General features: G+C 31.7%; 2 protein-coding genes across 6 annotated transcripts; one reads left to right on the plus strand and one right to left on the minus strand.

Annotated features, from left to right (window-relative positions):
• Positions 1 to 861: 861 nt before the first annotated feature.
• Bma-lin-40 (ELM2 domain containing protein) lies at positions 862 to 10,976 on the plus strand (the record flags this gene model as incomplete). Of its 5 annotated transcripts, none has more annotated exons than XM_043082433.1 (16): positions 862 to 1,141; positions 2,261 to 2,328; positions 2,535 to 2,634; positions 2,806 to 2,898; positions 3,354 to 3,506; positions 3,685 to 3,805; positions 3,981 to 4,101; positions 4,221 to 4,366; positions 4,689 to 4,823; positions 4,929 to 5,076; positions 5,629 to 6,169; positions 6,608 to 6,756; positions 7,038 to 7,293; positions 7,729 to 7,925; positions 9,188 to 10,002; positions 10,859 to 10,976. In XM_043082433.1, 16 exons carry the CDS (start codon positions 862 to 864, stop codon positions 10,974 to 10,976), a joined length of 3,441 nt encoding a protein of 1,146 aa, XP_042938367.1. The 5 variants fall into 5 exon arrangements, with proteins under 5 accessions (XP_042938367.1, XP_001896366.2, XP_042938368.1 ...); XM_043082434.1 differs by lacking the exon at positions 862 to 1,141 and adding an exon at positions 2,009 to 2,036; XM_043082435.1 differs by lacking the exons at positions 862 to 1,141; positions 7,729 to 7,925; positions 9,188 to 10,002; positions 10,859 to 10,976 and adding an exon at positions 2,009 to 2,036 and having other exon boundaries at positions 6,608 to 6,675; positions 7,038 to 7,310.
• Positions 10,977 to 12,968: 1,992 nt separating this feature from the next.
• Positions 12,969 to 17,039, minus strand: Bm2555 (uncharacterized protein; the record flags this gene model as incomplete). Its single annotated transcript, XM_043082437.1, has 6 exons — positions 12,969 to 13,017; positions 13,939 to 14,106; positions 14,475 to 14,621; positions 16,067 to 16,238; positions 16,492 to 16,570; positions 16,890 to 17,039. The coding sequence occupies 6 exons, from the start codon at positions 17,037 to 17,039 to the stop codon at positions 12,969 to 12,971; spliced, it is 765 nt and encodes a 254-aa protein (XP_042938371.1).
• Between the last annotated feature and the right edge of the window lie 328 nt (positions 17,040 to 17,367).

The raw sequence follows: 17,367 nt of genomic DNA on the forward strand, positions 1-17,367 counted from the left end.
GAGGGAATGAATAAAAGGAAAGGATCTTTCTAACTTATGTTTCATTTTGCCAAACATTACTGTTACAACAAATTCTACACGTTTTTGTATGAAGATTTCAATCTTTTTAAACATACTATAAATTTTTGGATTTGTAAATTTATTCAGTATTTGAAATTTATGAAACTACTAATATAATCAGCTAGATTTGTTGAAGTTTTTATGTAAATATATTTAAAAAAGGAACACCATCCTGATTGTAAATACTCTTGGTTAAGCTACGACAATTGTTATATTAAAGTGTGAAGCAAAGTTGTGGCGCTAATCTTACGGTTTTTTTGCACCATACTGAAAAATGATATCCAATCATTTATTTATTAGCGATAATTAGCATTGCTAAAGGAAATCAAGACATATAAAATTTTTATCGCCTAATTTATGAAATTAAGAACTGTCATCATATTGTGTCCATGTCTTAATCAGTTCCTAAAGATAGTTCTAATCTTATGCATACAGTATAGCTATACAATATATACACAAACAAAGGAATGATTAGCGCCAAATCACTATCCCTTCTTGCTCATACTTGTACATTATAGGTAAGGATATCCCTTCTCTACACACCAACTTGACCTCATCTAACTTTGCATACTTCTTCAAATCTATGTGTCCTTTTGATTGTGTTGGCATTTTAATTGGCATCCGTCCTCCGATAAATAAGCATATGTGAATATGGGGACAGAGTTATGGCATAAAATTCAAATGTCAACCATTTGAGGTGTGCAACTGAGGTGTAAGTGTAGGGTAGATGATGATGATGATGATAAGTGATGATAGTGATGATGATGATGATAATGACAAGTGACGGTAGTGATGATAATAATGATAAGTGATGATGGTGGTGATGGTCTAAATAAGTCGTGTGACTTGGTCGCTTGTCGGTTCGTAAGGTCCACTTCAGATATCGATTTCCATGATGGACGAGTACGCTGCGCACAGAGATGTACGGACGGACAGACAGACAGACAGACACGCACACACTCATATGAAGCCCTTGCGGTAGCAGTAGCACAAAGCTGTTTATGCTTTTCCATTACGGCAGAGGGCGGAGGGAGTCTGTCCACGTTGATCCGTCGTGTCCGCTGCTGGTGGCGTGGCCTAGGTATGGGTTTGGCCGTGAAGGACTTAAGTTCGAAGCTTACTGTTTCATTGATTCGCAGATTAGCGTATTTTGACGTCTTTGATTACTTGTGTATATCACGCTTGAAGTCAAAATGATACGTGACGTTTAGCTTTTCACAAGTTAGTTTTTAAGCTTTTTGCTGTTGTCATTGTTCTATTTTAATTTCCTTAGATAATGAAAAAAGGGCTATCTTTGTAATGTCTTAGTATTTCCTAATTTATTTTTTTTTTTTTCTTCTTGCATTTTGTTACTTCATATTAGCATCGGATGTATCACATCGTGGATCTTATGAAAGACTTCTCAAAGTTGGATTTTTTATTATATATTTTCATTTCAGTAAACTTATTTGATTTCTTTTATACCCTTTGAATCCTTTAAATGAATTTAGAAATTCAATGCAAGAGAATTACCGTTCTTTTCACATTCCTCGAAGAAAGCATTTACTTATTGGCTTTTCTTGTCATGTAACAATAAGTTTAGCGTTTGATCTTTTGGCTTCATTTATTCGACAAATTATTAGTAATATTTGAATTTGGAAAACATAAGTGTTTGTGCAGTGTTACCGGGTTAAATAAAACAAGTTCTTTTAATCGTAGTTTTTCATTGTGTATAATTTTTAATTCTTTCTGATTTATTATTTTTGTTGTCAGTTTTATTCACCAATTTGATTTAGTCGCGCTGTATTTATCTGTCATTTTAAGAGGTTGTTTCTGTAATCATCATATTTTGCACATTTCAAATCGTGTATCATTTAATGTGTTTGTGAATCTGGTCATTTTATTTCAGATTTTTTGTATTTATGCATACTTCTATCTGCATATTCGACGTTGTTAATGCATAATTACGATGGCGCAAAATATGTATCGAGTTGGTGGTAAAATTTTTAAATTTTGGAATAGAATTCACGAAATTAACTGAAAAAATTAACTGTTTTTTTTTTCTTCATCTTTTCTTGATTACCTAATGCTATTTATATGAGATTTGCTAATGTGGCATAATTAAATAACCAAGTAATCATAATTGCATAATTACATGATATTGAATGCTTAATCCAGGCCTTCATTTTTTTTCTTTCAATATATAAAGTATTCCCTCTAGACTTTGTATACTTCGAGATTTCAAGTGCAGCTCCATATCAAGTGCGGAAAATTGAAGAATTGAATAAGGTGAGAAATGCACGTGTTCACATCATATATGCTTAGTTACATATGTGCTCAATGATTGCTTCACTTTGTCCTGAAAGTTCTTCTTAAAAATGGTACTAAAGTAAAGATCAGAAATTGGGAATTGGCTTGAACTTTTTTCCCCTAATTAAAGCTGACTTACTGATAAAATTTATTGCAATAAATGTGAAATTTGAGCACAGCTTCAGACACCATCAGGAAATGTGGAAGCGAAAGTATCATGCTTTTGTCGACGACGCGACTTGCCTACATCACTGCTTAAAGTAGCCGATCGTGCAGAAAGAGTTGGTAGGTAATTAGAGTGGTGTTAAATGCTAACGTGAAAAGACGTAACATATGATGTCTGGAAAATTGCTGTGATGATGTTTGGAAAGATGCAGTGAAGAAGTTGCTTTAGGTTCAAAAAGAGAATACAAAAAGCTGCTTACAACGTATTTTTTTTCAAAGTTCATTTTTTAGATAAAGTGGTAAATACAAGGCGACGTCTTGTTGTTATGTCATCTGCTCCTACAGGAGATGCAAGCGATGAATCATCCGACGGGATGAAAAAAGGTGAGAAATCTCAATCATTATTATTGTTATGTCACGAACCTTTCAAACTTTTTACTGATTCGAAGTTGCGGAAGAAACAAGACAATTTATGTAGATCCTTTTCATCACATTTTGGGATTGAATGTGATTGAGTAATATTGAGAAATTATGGAGCATATCACTAAAATCATGCATCTTTGGCAGATCTAATACCTGAAGAGTCTGATCAACGATGTATAGGTGGGAATGACTTGGCTAATTTTGGGTATTTACTGCCATTTGGACATGTCTTGGAAGATAAGAGATATTGCCTTGTATTGTCGAATAAGCCCTCTAATTGTGGTCGTAAATGTTTCAACATCAAAGCTTTTGGTTTTAGTATTCTGTTTTGCTCGGCTATTTGACTATTTGACAATATGACTACAATGTTATCTTTACGATATACTGTGCTAAGAGTGCATAATTAATTTGTATAGATCATGAAAGTTCACCTGAAAATGGTCAGCAAAGCAATCAGGAAACTAAAGATGACGCTACTCCAACCACTGCTACTCATGAGGAGGGTGATTCACCAACACCTATGTGTGTAGATACTGGTGATGACGAAGAAGTAGAATCAGAGAGTAAAGGTAATAATCCGTTTTTGTTGGAAAAGTGTATTTCAGTTGATTATTTGATGAATTTCTGATTCTTAACAAGTTTCTGGAGTGTGGTTTTGCGGATCTTCGAAAAGGAGCCGAAAATTTTGAATTGTGTTGTGAATAAATCGTTCGGAAAATGAGGATGTTATTGATTCTATAGTCTCAGATGCCAAAGAAGACGATGAAAAGGATAGAGATGGTGAAGAGTCAAAGGAAGGTGGTTATGGTTTTGCAGGTCTTCCAAAAGGAGCTGAAAATTTGACACCGAAAGAAAGACATGTATTGAGGTAGGCCATATGTGGTGGAAAGGCGAATTACAAATTTAACACTTGTTGAAATTTGACAAAAGTTTTGCGTATTCTGTACATTGAAATATTAGTCCACTAAAATTTTTTCTTTATGGAAAGTTGGGATGTACTGATAAAACTTCATTGTTAACGACAAAAATCATTTCATTTTTAGACAACATGAACTTTATCTTACTCGACAAATTGAAGCACTTCCAGCGACACATATTCGCGGCAAATGTAACGTAACTTTACTGAGTGAAGTTGAAACTCCAGACATGTACTTAGATCGCGACGTATGTTTTGAAATTTTTGAAGGAATAGAAGTTATGGATTATACTAAGATGATCTGAAAAAAGAGATATTACTCTTTTTTTCAGTATGCAAAACAGATTACTTATGAATCATTTTCTAGGATGCTTTTTTTTACTCGTTGGTATTCGATCCAACTGCAATGACATTACTAGCCGATAAAGGTGAAATAAGAGTTGGTGAAAAATATCAGTGTGAAGTGCCTGATGATATGGCGCCAGATGCTATAGATGAAAATAAAGAGAATGGGTAAGTTGAATGCGTTATAAGTCCTGATCGTTGAATATAGTTTTTCTGATCCTTCCAATAGTCCATTTTGTTCTTCATCTCTTTGGCTCCTATACATAGTAGTTCTGTTGTGCTGATCTTTAGAATTTGATTAGCATGTAAATATTAGACAACGGAAGAATATTCCTGAATCCATCATTGTGATGTGATAACCATATATTTTGAGTTGTAGATAATTCTAGGATATAAAATATTATTTCGATTGAAGAAAAAAGCATATTTTGGGGTGTATTCTCTAAAAATCCTAGAGATTGAAATTTTTATTCATAGTAAAATAACTTAGGAATTTGGTGATTGCTGAAGATGAAGATGATGATGAAGGAACAGTCGTGACAACTTCGAAGCGCGAATTTCTCGTCTATCATCCGCATCACAATTTAACAGATCGTGATATAGATCAATTCTTAATTGTTGCAAGGTATTATTTATTAATGTAAGAGAAATTTGCTTAAATTCTTTTATAATTGGATACATGTCTTTTTTAATCTTTTTCTCATGCCGTCATCATTTCTATTATATTCAGAGCAGTTGGAACGTTTTCACGGGCATTGGACACTTCATCTTCGATGAAATTACCTTCGTTGCACATGACTGCAGCAGCTGCAAGTCGCGATGTTACCCTTTTCCATGCTATGGCTCTTTTACATCAAGCAAATTATGATATGGGACAGGTATATATTTATATCGCACTTTTTCTCCAATAAAATTTTTTGAGATCTTGTGGAATTTTAAAATTATCATTAATTTCTAATTGGAAGTATGATAGAAAGAGTGAAGATAGCGCAACTGGGTGATGGTAGTTGCGGAATATTTAAAGACTTGTATTTGATTAGTAATTGGTGCCCTGAATGACAATTATCAATATTATTCGGTCATTCATTTTAGCGCGTCTCTGGATGATGAGATGTAATCAACTACGGTTAAAAGGAAAACCGTGTGTCAGTTTTGTACAATCTTTCAGTAGACTTAAATTTCTGAAAAAAATCTAATTTCTGAATTAGAAGTTTGCAAGTTATTGTAATTGAAGAACTAAGTAATAAATGAAGTTATGGAATAAAATTTCAGTATTTCAGAAATAAAATACGTAGTTATGGTGAAAAGAAGTTTTGAAAGTCCAGTTAAAATAGTTTAGTGACGCGAGATATGGTAACTTGCATCGGATTATTGAATTTCATATTATTTTTGGTGATTCCTGCAATTTTCAGACTATTCTTTTGTTTCAGGCAGTGAAGTACCTCGTACCTCCGCCTAGTAAACAACATTATCCGTTAGACGCGGATAAAACAACGTCACACAATACAGTCAGCTTAGGTGGACCGATATTATGTCGTGATCAAATGGAAGAGTGGTCAGCAGCGGAAGCCAATCTTTTCGAAGAAGCTGTAGAAAAGTATGGGAAAGATTTTAGTGATATACGTGCCGATTATTTGCCTTGGAAATCAATGCGGGACATTGTTGAATACTATTACATGTGGAAAACAACAAATCGTTATGTTGAAGTTAAAAAGAATAAAGCAGTCGAACAAGAAAGTAAATTAAAACAAGTATACATACCAAATTACAATAAACCAAATCCAAATTTGGTTGGACCACCGAATCCTAGCGGACAACCGATGAAAGGTACATCAGCATGTGAAAGTTGTCAAACAGACGAGTCAACCCAGTGGTACGCATGGGGCCCAGCTCATTTGCAACTTCGTTTGTGTAGTGTTTGTTGGTGTCAGTGGAAAAAATATGGTGGACTAAAACGTGTTCATGAATATGGTTTGTTCTTTTCGATTCTGAAGTTTAATTTCTTTTAAGTAGAGAGTTTGTTCCAAAAATTTGTTGTAAGGATGCTTTTTTGCGAGCAAATATGGTGTGAGTAGATAAAGTTCCAGTTTGTTCATTTCTTAATTTAGATCGTAATCATTTGTTATATTGGAAATTGAGCTTCTAAGCTTATTTCATCTTGTCAAGAAATTATTCCTTAATTATATTTTAGAATTTTCAAATGCTGTTACTTCTTTAGACACGTATTCATTATTAAGCAATTTGATTAACTAATTTTGATCAAAATGGAAAGAAAATTGCTTAAAAAATCAGCTTGAAACATATCACGAAAACAATATTCTTACAGAGTATCTTTTCCGAAAACTCCAATCAATTATTACTTATTAGTTATAGCTGCGAATTCCTGAACTGCACTTTTTCTTTTTTCAGAATCTTATGATCTTGACGGTGCAACAACACAAGAATCAGTATCACAGCCCCAACCGCAATCACAAAAAGTAACATCTGCAGTTACTACAGCTGGTTTTATTAATCGAAATTCTGCAGCAGCAACAGCAGCAGGTTCTACTACTACTTCGGTAAATACATAATTCTATTGAACTGAATGAAATGTTTGTTTAATTTTACAATTGTTTAACAAAATCCAGAAAAGTCTCCCACTCTTTGTCGTTTTTTATTTATTCTGATATTGCCTAGGTGATCATACTACTCCATTATTCTCGTCCATATTAATTCAAAATTAGTAAGAACAATAAGATTTCCGGCGCTGTCGAAACTTTCAAGAAAGTCAAGAGAACTGTTAATTTTTAGTGTTTTAAATCGATTGTATCTTAAGCAAATAAAATTTTCTCAAGTTTAGACAAGGAATGGAATTAATGGTCGTTCCGGTACCAACCAAATGCTCGGACGTCTGCCATCGGGTCATTCACAAGCACAGCAGAAAATGTCTGGAGGAGGTCATTCATCATCAGTAAAAACTCGAGTTGCATTCTATCTTAATACAACATTATCAATGCGAATTGCTCGCAGATTGGCCCCAAAATCGTTATTCAACATTCGACGTTCCGCACGACGTCCTTTCTTACCTATAAATGGACATGCTATCAAGCAGTTCTGTAAGTTTTTTCGTTAAATCTTGAAATAAGATCTCTAAGTTGCAAAAAATTAATCCTCCTATCTACCGATAATATTAGTGCTATTAAGATAATGCTGATATTTTTTTTTTTTTTCAACCGTTTCAAAAAAAAAAAATGTTTTTATCGAACTGCATCGAAATTACTGAATTACACAGTAACATTGAAAAATAATGGTACGGTCATTTATTTAATGCGAAATCTTTAAAAATAATAAAATTGCAAAGTTCGTCTTTATAATTGGGCGTTTGCATATGGTTGTCGAGTCTTATAACTAATTTTTCGAAAACTTTGATCCATATTTTGGCAGTTGTGAAGATGCTGGTTATTCAGTAGTTTCTTAAATAAAACATTTATTATTTAGAAATTCGATCAAGAAATTTTCATTGTTTTATTAATATAATATTGCTTCGATAGGCACAACTCGACAACCGTATGAAATAATCCGTGCAGCGAAGCAAATTAAGGCTAACAAACTTCCTGATGCGCTTGTTGCTCAAATAGCCTCATCAATCATTGCGTCCAGTGCACAGTTCACTCAGATGGGGGCTGCAGTATCAAACATTCAAAAACGACATGGAAGCGACAAGGGGGGACCACCGATTAAACGACAGGTTTTACTATCTGAACTTTTTTTTTTTTTTATGATTTCATAACTTCGTCAAATTAAATTTGGACATTCTGGATAACATTTTCAATTTGTCGCTTTTTCAAGTTGTTTGAATCAAATTTTCTATATATTTCTATTTTTTGATTGCCTCTTAGCATGGTTCTTTCTCTTTGTCAGAGTTGGTAACTAAATGTACATACACAAGCATAATGCACCCAAACACTCACTTATTAGAATTAACTATTCAGTTAATTCGTTTTATTCTAAATTTCACTCCATTGCACAGTTTGAATTTTTTGGCTAAATTTATTCTTTAATAATGTCAAAAATCTTTGTTCTACGCACTACCGTAATCTAAGAAAAAATGACTTGAATCAAAATTTTTTAGTTTAAGTCTTTTTTCATGCTTGAAGTGTAGATTACTTTCTTCTTCAGGGACAGTAAGGACAAATTTTGGATTGAAAATGAGGAACTGAGTAACTCTTTAATTCCTCTAAGTTAGTCACTGTTTGGCAGCGTTTGTGCGAGAATTCAAAGGGAATATTGTTTATTGTATTGCAAAGGGAATTAAGCCAATAGATTTAAATTTTTTAAGGCATTTACTGTTAGTGACTAACTGGAGCAATTCTAAGCGATATATCGTGTAGTGAGGGTTGTTTTAGTAGAGCCATTTAAATTATTCTATGGATGAAGCGTCGATTATCCTCCTTTATTTTAAAGAGGGAAATTTAAGCGTTCAAATGAGCTGTAATTGAGTGCGTGATTTTAACGGTTTCGTTGGATAGAACTGAATGAAAATTAGAAGTAGAAATTAAAGTAAAATTCTGGCATTTTTCTTCGAGCAATGGATTTTTATTCCATTTTAGGCATTTTTCGAAGTCATGGGTCTCAGTCTCTCATCGATTAACGCTTAAAAAATGAGTAGATTAAACGAATTAATTCATTTAATTAAATGTAAGCAAGATGTGATCCATTAGGTAGGGAGGCACTTAAAAAAGATTCTATGATGAGATTCTTTTGTAACTTTAGATATATTCTTGCCTCTGCATGCAGTGCTACAAGGGATATATGTTTTTTTTTTTTTTTTTCTAGTCTGTAATTGCCTAGTCATTGAAATTTGCATTTAATTAGTGTAATTAGCATGTCAGTTTTCCCGATCCAAAGCCTTGAGGATATCTTGTAAAAGGAGATAAGTCGTAAAAATGCTACCACGGATTTGATAAATTTCGGTTGTTTTTTAGTCTTCGTTTTGTTTTCTCATTGCAGCATTTGCAACAAACGGTAGCGCAAACGCAGCAACAAAGTGCCATTCATCTGGTAACTAGTGGATCCATTGGTACCGCTCATACTCACTACCATCATCCTGCAGTGTTATCAGTTGCAACACCCGGAGTAACACCGCCACCATCATTGCCAGCAACAGCACCACCATTACCACCACCGCCACCACCACCAACACTACCATCAACACTACCACCACCACCACCTCCACCACCACCTCCACCATCACTGCCATCACAGCTGTCATCACAATCGTTGCAATCACCACATATAGCTGCAGTTCATTCTGGTGCACATATTAGTAGCACGATTGTTACAAAACCATCATTAAGTCCAAGCAAAATTGTTTGCACCACTATTCGTAATCAGCAGTCACACCTAGGTCATGTCACGGGTGCAACAACTGCAATGCATAACTTTGCACGTGAAGTAAATAAACCTGTAGCTGCAGTAACACCATTATCACTTTCCACTTCTGTTCTTGTGCCACCAACTATTACTGCTGTTAATCCGGCTCTTTTTGCTGCAACAATACAGCAACAACAACAAGTACAACAGCTACAGGCAGTGGCAGCTACAGTTGCACGAACGGCAACAACCACTTCGGCACCACAATCTCAAGCTCCGCAACCAGCACTTTTGATTGGCGTCGATACGACAGCACACGATAAAAAAATTGCTACAACATCCGGTTCCGTGTTGGCAACCGTGGGTACTTCCAGGAAGAAAAACTTTCACCCGGATAGTCGATGGAGTGGTTTGGATGAGAAGCTTTTATTCCTCGCTGGACCACGATTAAAGTAAGTGTAATATGCGAAGTCTGGTAGAAAGTAATTGATATAGTGAGGAATTGGTATAGATATGAAATTATTTAATGGGTGTTCTCTCTGTTAAGTTGTCTTTCAGACAAAGTTTGAAGCATAATTTGGGCATTTGTCAAAAAAAAAAAAAAAATTAAGAATTGCTAATTTAACGTATTTTAACGCTGTTCAAGAGCAAGAGCATTCCGATCGCATTGTGGGCTTTTACCGGTGTGGTAGAATACGATAAGTGAGCGGGAGGTAGGGAAATTGCGATAGATATTTCAAAATATTTATTAATCATACTGATTTCCAAAGCACTTCTCATGCATGCCTTTTTTCTTTGATATATTGTTCTTTTTAAAATGAAACTTAATGGGTTACATTTGGAAGCCTTTTGAAATTTCTCATTATGAGATATTTTTTGAGTTTAGCTTTATGCATGTTGCACATTTGTCCATCATTATTTATTCGGATTTTTTTAACTCTGATGAAACTACAAACATTGAAGCGGTTTTTTTTTTTTTTTTTTTTTTTTAATAGACTGAAATATCGGTCGTATTACTGTTATAAGTGGTGGTTCCAATAATTTCAGTTACTTCATCTTGATCAGCAAGAATTTAAAGGTTTTTCTCAACTTAACAATCAGTGAATACGGTTTTTCTTTTTCCATTCTACTCATTTCATCCGCTTAATATTCCTGAGCAGAATATTGCGCCATTATGGAATGATGTATGAAATTGAAATAAAAAATTTGAAATATCAATTATAGCATACATTAAGTAGAATTGCTGATAATTTATTGCAGAGGAAACACTTTTTGATCGATTTACACTTATTCTTTTGTTTCTTTCAGGATATTGCGTAGACGAATTTGTCCGAAGAAAATTGGCCGCCATATCGCGTTACATCCATGTCGAAGCAGTGATTTTGTTATTAAACATTGGCCTAATTTGCAGGGTTTTTTCATTTGATACAGTCTGTCATTGGTGATGTTCTTAAGATGTTATAAAAATAGATTTGTTTTTAAGGACTTAATTACATCACAGCTATGAATTTTCGTCGTTTTGAGTTTATTCTCATAAATTTTTTTGTGTCTTGTCGTACGTTGTCAAGTTTATTCGCCATGTGTCTAGGTGTGTGTGTGTGTGTGTGTGTATGTATATACAAATTTTCTTATTATGTATAACATAGAAATAGTTCGTTGTTGCAAGCAGTGTAGTGCTTGGATTTTTTAGAATTATGCATTTAAATATAACTACCACACTTTTTTAAATTGCTTACTAACTCATTCAAAAACTTTTTTATCTAATTGAAAATTTCAATTACATAGAGTGGTAAACTGTTCGAAAATTCTTTTCAAAAATTGTAATTAGTAAATATTGTTTAATGGTTGAAATGAACTTTCCTATTTGCTTATCAAATTTCCAGTTGATTGAAAGTCAATTAATTTAAAATTGTAATCGGTTCATGGAGCTGTTATTTTTAATAACTATGTATCATTTTTTTTTTCTTTTTTTTACTTGTAAATCATTCTTTTGTCTATTTATTGTATTTTTTTCCCCTGATCTTTGAAATTTAAAATTTTCCGGAATAATTTTTGATATGCGTTCACGCTTTGTTTTTTCTTTTTGTAATACTACTTGTTTCTCTTGTTAGAATAATTAACTTTTGTTTCAAAGCGAATGATTTATTTTTCATTCTCATGTTTTAAAATTTCCCATGGTCTATTCAATTTTTGTTATGTTTTCGATATTGCTTCTATTGTCGTATTTTGATATGTTGTTTTGCTTCAGCATTCATACTTGCAGATAATTTCTAATTTTATTATGGATCAGCTTTTCATTTATCCTTGTTTAATATGTCTGAGAAATCCTTAGATAACAAACAGTATTATTGTTTGCATACGATTTCATCCGTAATTATTCAAAATATCATTTTAGCACGCAATAATGCTCCTATTTTTATCTCATTTTGGTTTCATATTGTCAATGTTTTCCATCATTTCTTTGTCACTTATGCCGTATGACAAACGGTGTGTTTCAAATAACTGAGACATTTAAAGTTGACTGAAATCTATATCAGTACTTTTTATTTCTACAGTAAAAAACGATTGGTATTGCTTATTCACATATTACATTTGGTCGATCAATATTTCTTGAAATAATCCGATAATTTAGCTTAATTAGCTGATATTCTTGGCTGATTTTAGAAATTCTTCCACTCTTTAATTCTATCCTTTATGCAGAATATAAGGTGTTGAGTTGATCCCTTCACTGTTAGATATTATCTTTCAGATTTGTTCTTTCTTTTTTTTTTTTTGCTATCGACATAACTAGGATTCATATGAGGAATGAATGCATTGTTTTCTAATTAATTCAGGTCAGTAATTTACTTTCATCCTTTCCTTTGTCATTTTATGTTCAATCTCAAATGGCACATCTTTTAAGCGGCAGAAATGCGTTCCATTATGTCAACTTTAGTGCAAATCATTCAAACTTTCTAGCAAAAACAAAAAGATCGGTTATTCGGAACAAAGAAAATGCATATTGGGAAGTGAGATAAAGACAAGAATTGAGTTACAACAAGATGATATTTCGAGAGGTCGAGACAAAACATATGTGCTGCACTGCTAATGCCAATAAATGACCTTCAGGGGTCAACTGCTGTTGCTTTGTTCGAAGAGTTAAGTTAACTACATACGGATAGATAATGAAGTGGAATGGATGTTATACAATATAAAATTATGGATGTGCGACGTTAGACATCCGTGCATATTAGCTTTCGAGAAATAATATTAAAATGTTTAAAGCAATTGAAATTTTAAATGCAATAAAACAAATGTATTTTCTATGTATACTTGAAGTTTTCCTTATTTTTTGTCAAACTATTCGAAAAAAATTCTTGAAAAAGAACCATTTGGTTTGCAATAAAGGATTAGGAAAACAAAACAAAAAAAAAAAAATCTACAATTCTCGTATCATTTTTGCTTCACAAATTGAATCATTCCAATAACTATAAATGTCGAGATTTTTGAACAATTTTTTCACTTACATTCCTGTCTCCGATAATACTTTCGTTTTTTGCATTTTCTAAAAATTTGTCCTACAAATTATTAGCAAAATTTGATGGAAATATCAAATCTAAGCTTCCTATAATCAAGATTAGGTTATTACTATTATTATTGTTTATTTATTATTATCATGATTATTACTATTATCAGTTGTTATTATCAATAATAAAATAAATGATTTAAATCCAATTTCTTTGAAGAAACAAAAAAGCTAATACTGCAATTACTATTGTACTATCATACATTGTACCATTTATTTTTCTACTTTTCTAAAATATATTTTAAATAATAATAATAATAATAATAATAATAATAGCAATAATCTGCGAAATGTATTATTACTTACTTTTATCACAACAACGTTAGTTTTTTTATTGCAACAACAAAATAAATCGCGCAGTGTTATCAGTGTACCTTTTCTAAAAGTGACAAATTTGATTAAATGAAATAAACAAAAGTGAAAGAAATGCATAGCTATCATTAATGTACACTTGATTTTTTCTTTAATTTTGAATTATATAACTACTACACTTATTATTTGTGACTTTCATTTTGTTGCTTTATTAAAAGATAAATACAATACCAAAAGGTCATCTGATTACCTTACAGGTGTACTTGTATTACACTTATCATAACTCAATCATTTTCCTTATATTTCGGGGTCATTCATGGACAGATGATGAACTTTCGGCAGAATGTGTGTGTATGTGTGTGTGTGTGTGTGTGTGTGTGTGTGTGTGTGTGTGTGTGTGTGTGTGTGTGTGTGTGTGTGTGTGTGTGTGTGTGTGTGTGACAGACATTAACTAGCAAAATGAGACGAGATAAGAATGAGTGGAATATTCTGAGAAAAAAAAGGAAAAAACCTGACTGTGCCACTGAATATCAGCAGTGTAACTGAATCAGTAGAAGCTGTCAGAGTGAAAAGTACCAGTATAAGCCAAATTGTCCAGCGACCTTCACTAATTCCAACTGTTATCACCACTTGGCCAATGAGAAATACTATGGCATTACAGATGCATGGCAAAATTAACCTAAAAAAAAAAGAAAAAAAAAAATTATATTTAATTTTAAATTATCGATTAATATTTAATTGATCATTGAACATAGAATTTAATATTTTCTATTTGAATATGTATATGAATGCAAAGCAAATTTAATATTTGAAATTCAGCGCTGTTTGTTATACTTGTAACACAACTATTTTTTTTTTTTTTTTTTTCAATTATTACATTCAAAATTCTCTTTAGCATTCTTTATTTTCTTTTTTTTTTTTTTTTAAATTTTATTACGAACTAAAATGTAATAATATTTGTTGAATAAAATTCACAAATTATCCTAAAACTTTCTCTTTTCTAATTTATCGAAATTAATATAATTAATTAATTCTATGTAAACATACTTAGTTTCAGCTCGCATACCAGTACTGATACCTGCAAATATATTACAATTTTGCATTATCTTTGGCCGTGTTGCATTATATGTATTTACAGTTACAAAGCTATTTCGAGTTTGACGATTACATTTGAAAAGTAGAAATATTGCATAACTGAAAATAAAATTAATAATTAACAATTAAACTAAAAAAATTAATTCATACATGTAAATTTTATTAATTAATAAAAATTCTTCCCATAGCCATAATTCTCATCTATTTCTTTTAATTTTTTTTTTTTAAATTGGATTCAAGTATTTCATTAAAACTTGATAAAGTGCTGATTTGATAGGGAAAATAATAAGCAATAGGATTAAATTTAGTCCGATTTTTTTTTTAAAAAAAAAAAATGTTTATTTAAACAATTTTACATTTCCAATTTATATTTGAACTAATTTATCAAAGAAATAACTTATAATTGAACTATATGGGATTGGTATTTTATGACGATAAAATAATTATGCAATGTAGTTTTTTTTTTTTTTTTTTTTACTAATTTATTTACTAAAATACTTCTTTCTCACACTTATACATCAAATAAGATTTAAAAGAAAACTCAATTACTAATTTATTTACTAAAATGCTTATTTCACAGTATGCTATGCTATTTTATTTGAATTTTCTTATGCAACCTGTAGAGAGAAAATGTTCCAATGAATATTAGTAAATGATAAATGACGAAAAATTGCGATTTGCCACCATCCAAATACAATTGAATATCTTCCGCCACCATACCATATGCGCTTGCTTCATAATAAAATGTGACGTACCAAGGTTGAAAGTATGCTATCAATGACTGCAAAAAAAAAAAAAAAAAAAAAAAAAAAAAAAAAATTGAAGCGACATAATTTTTACTCTTTCTTAATAAAATCTAAAAAACCCTTTTACCACTATATATACATATTTTTTTGAAGCTTGTTGATAGTATAGCAACTACAAATTTACAATAATCACTTCGTTTGTTTATTTATCTGTAAAGATGAAACAAATTGCGAGTGAATGTTTATGGTAAGTCGAGACTACCTGGATGTTTCGGCGACAGAAGGAGAAAAGTTGACAAATAAAAAGGGAGGGAATGTTATGCTAGAAACTTAAAAAGTAAAGGAAAGGTCGGTGCATAATAATAAAATTAATGCTTTGCAAATTACTGAAACTTTAGAATCGAAGAATATTTTTTCAAACTTTTCATTTAGTTTAAATTAGTAACAAGGAAGTGTTATGGAAAATGTTTGATTTAAATCGAAATTCTTTCTGACTGTAATATTTTACTTATTCAAATATGGGAAAAAAATGTTGTCTAAAGAAAATAGCACAAGAAACCTATCAGATATCATAAAAATAGTTTCAACTGTTTAAGATTTTATTTTCTTCTCCACTTGCAATGTTTATGGTAAGTTAACACTACCTGGACGTTTCGGCGACAAATTGCAGTGCTAAACAACTAAATATTTGTCTAATTCCATGATGTAATGCTTATGTGACATTAATTTTGCTATATTTACGATTAATTCGCTTTTAGATATTAAATTTGTAAGTTAAATATTAAATTTAATTCGAACCAAAGAATGTCACCTGGACAAAAGCAATCACATAACACATAAGGCATGATATGTAAATGGTGGAATTTCGCTGCTTTCTGAATTGACATGGACGACAAATAGCCACGTAACGTGTCCACGCCACTAGCAACGTGTGATAGCACATGGAAAACCACGTCGTATCGAGATATATCTGAAATTTTCCACTTAAATGCTTAAGATAACAATCAATTACTGATAGCAATTCACATTGATTTTGTTTATAAGAAAAAGTTTTCATAAGTTTTATATTTAAAAACTATTAATAAAATTACACATGAAATTTCGAGTAATTATTTCGGAACAAAAAATGAAAAAAAAAAAAAAATGAATAGAATTTGAGAATGGTACTTGATAAAGTCGTCTTCCATACGTTGGAGTGTGTTGTTTCAGTATGATTAGCATACCCGGACAAAGTGCATAATTGAATAGCAAAAACATATTATTGATTGATGCACTAAACAAATAAAGGAAACCCGTAATTACCTGTAAATTTAAATGATTATAAAATTTTAATGATTTTTTGTAAATGTTTCAAATATGAAATTGTAAATGGATATAGCTAATTAGCTAATTAAATCAGATAAAGACTTTACAAAAACGATAAATAAGAAATTAATTAGTACTCAAATTATTTTCATTTATTTGTTTAATAATAAGTTACTTTCAATATTTTAATCAAATATAAATTAGTGTGAAATTTAATTTAAGATAATAGTATTTTTTCCAATTTTAAAATGTATCCGTTTCTGTACTCATTGATGTTTCAATTACTCGTAAATTGTACGTTTCAATTTTGACTTACGTGAGATTCACGATGTAAAACAAAAGCGATAATGATAGAGATTGGCAAGAAAATCATCGCTAATAGAATTAACGTTCCACCAGCAATGATATCATCCATATTTAATGGCTTACTGTACCAATTATCAAGTGTCACATCTGATGACACCATTTCATGTGATCTTTGTCACGTGTAATCTAAATATAAGTAAGTACACGAGGATAAGTGATTGCTGGCAAGATGGCAGTAGAAGTAATAAGTGCGCAGAGTGATCAGAAAACTTCAACTTTGGCTGTTATTATCATGCATAATTAATGTCGCGGAGTGACAGGGTGTGCAGGTGTTATCATTTAGTATTTCCTTGTCATCCTGAAAGGTGTACACAGGTGCAGCAGGTATGTTGTCATCTCTGCTTTAGGTAATTTAAACTTTCTTGTGCATATTCAACTTATCTTTATATAGTTAAATAGTTAATAAATCATATTCCATTTCATTGTGC

This window comes from Brugia malayi (assembly GCF_000002995.4).
Source record: "Brugia malayi strain FR3 genome assembly, contig: Bm_v4_Chr4_scaffold_001, whole genome shotgun sequence".
Taxonomy (NCBI): Eukaryota; Metazoa; Nematoda; class Chromadorea; order Rhabditida; family Onchocercidae; genus Brugia; species Brugia malayi.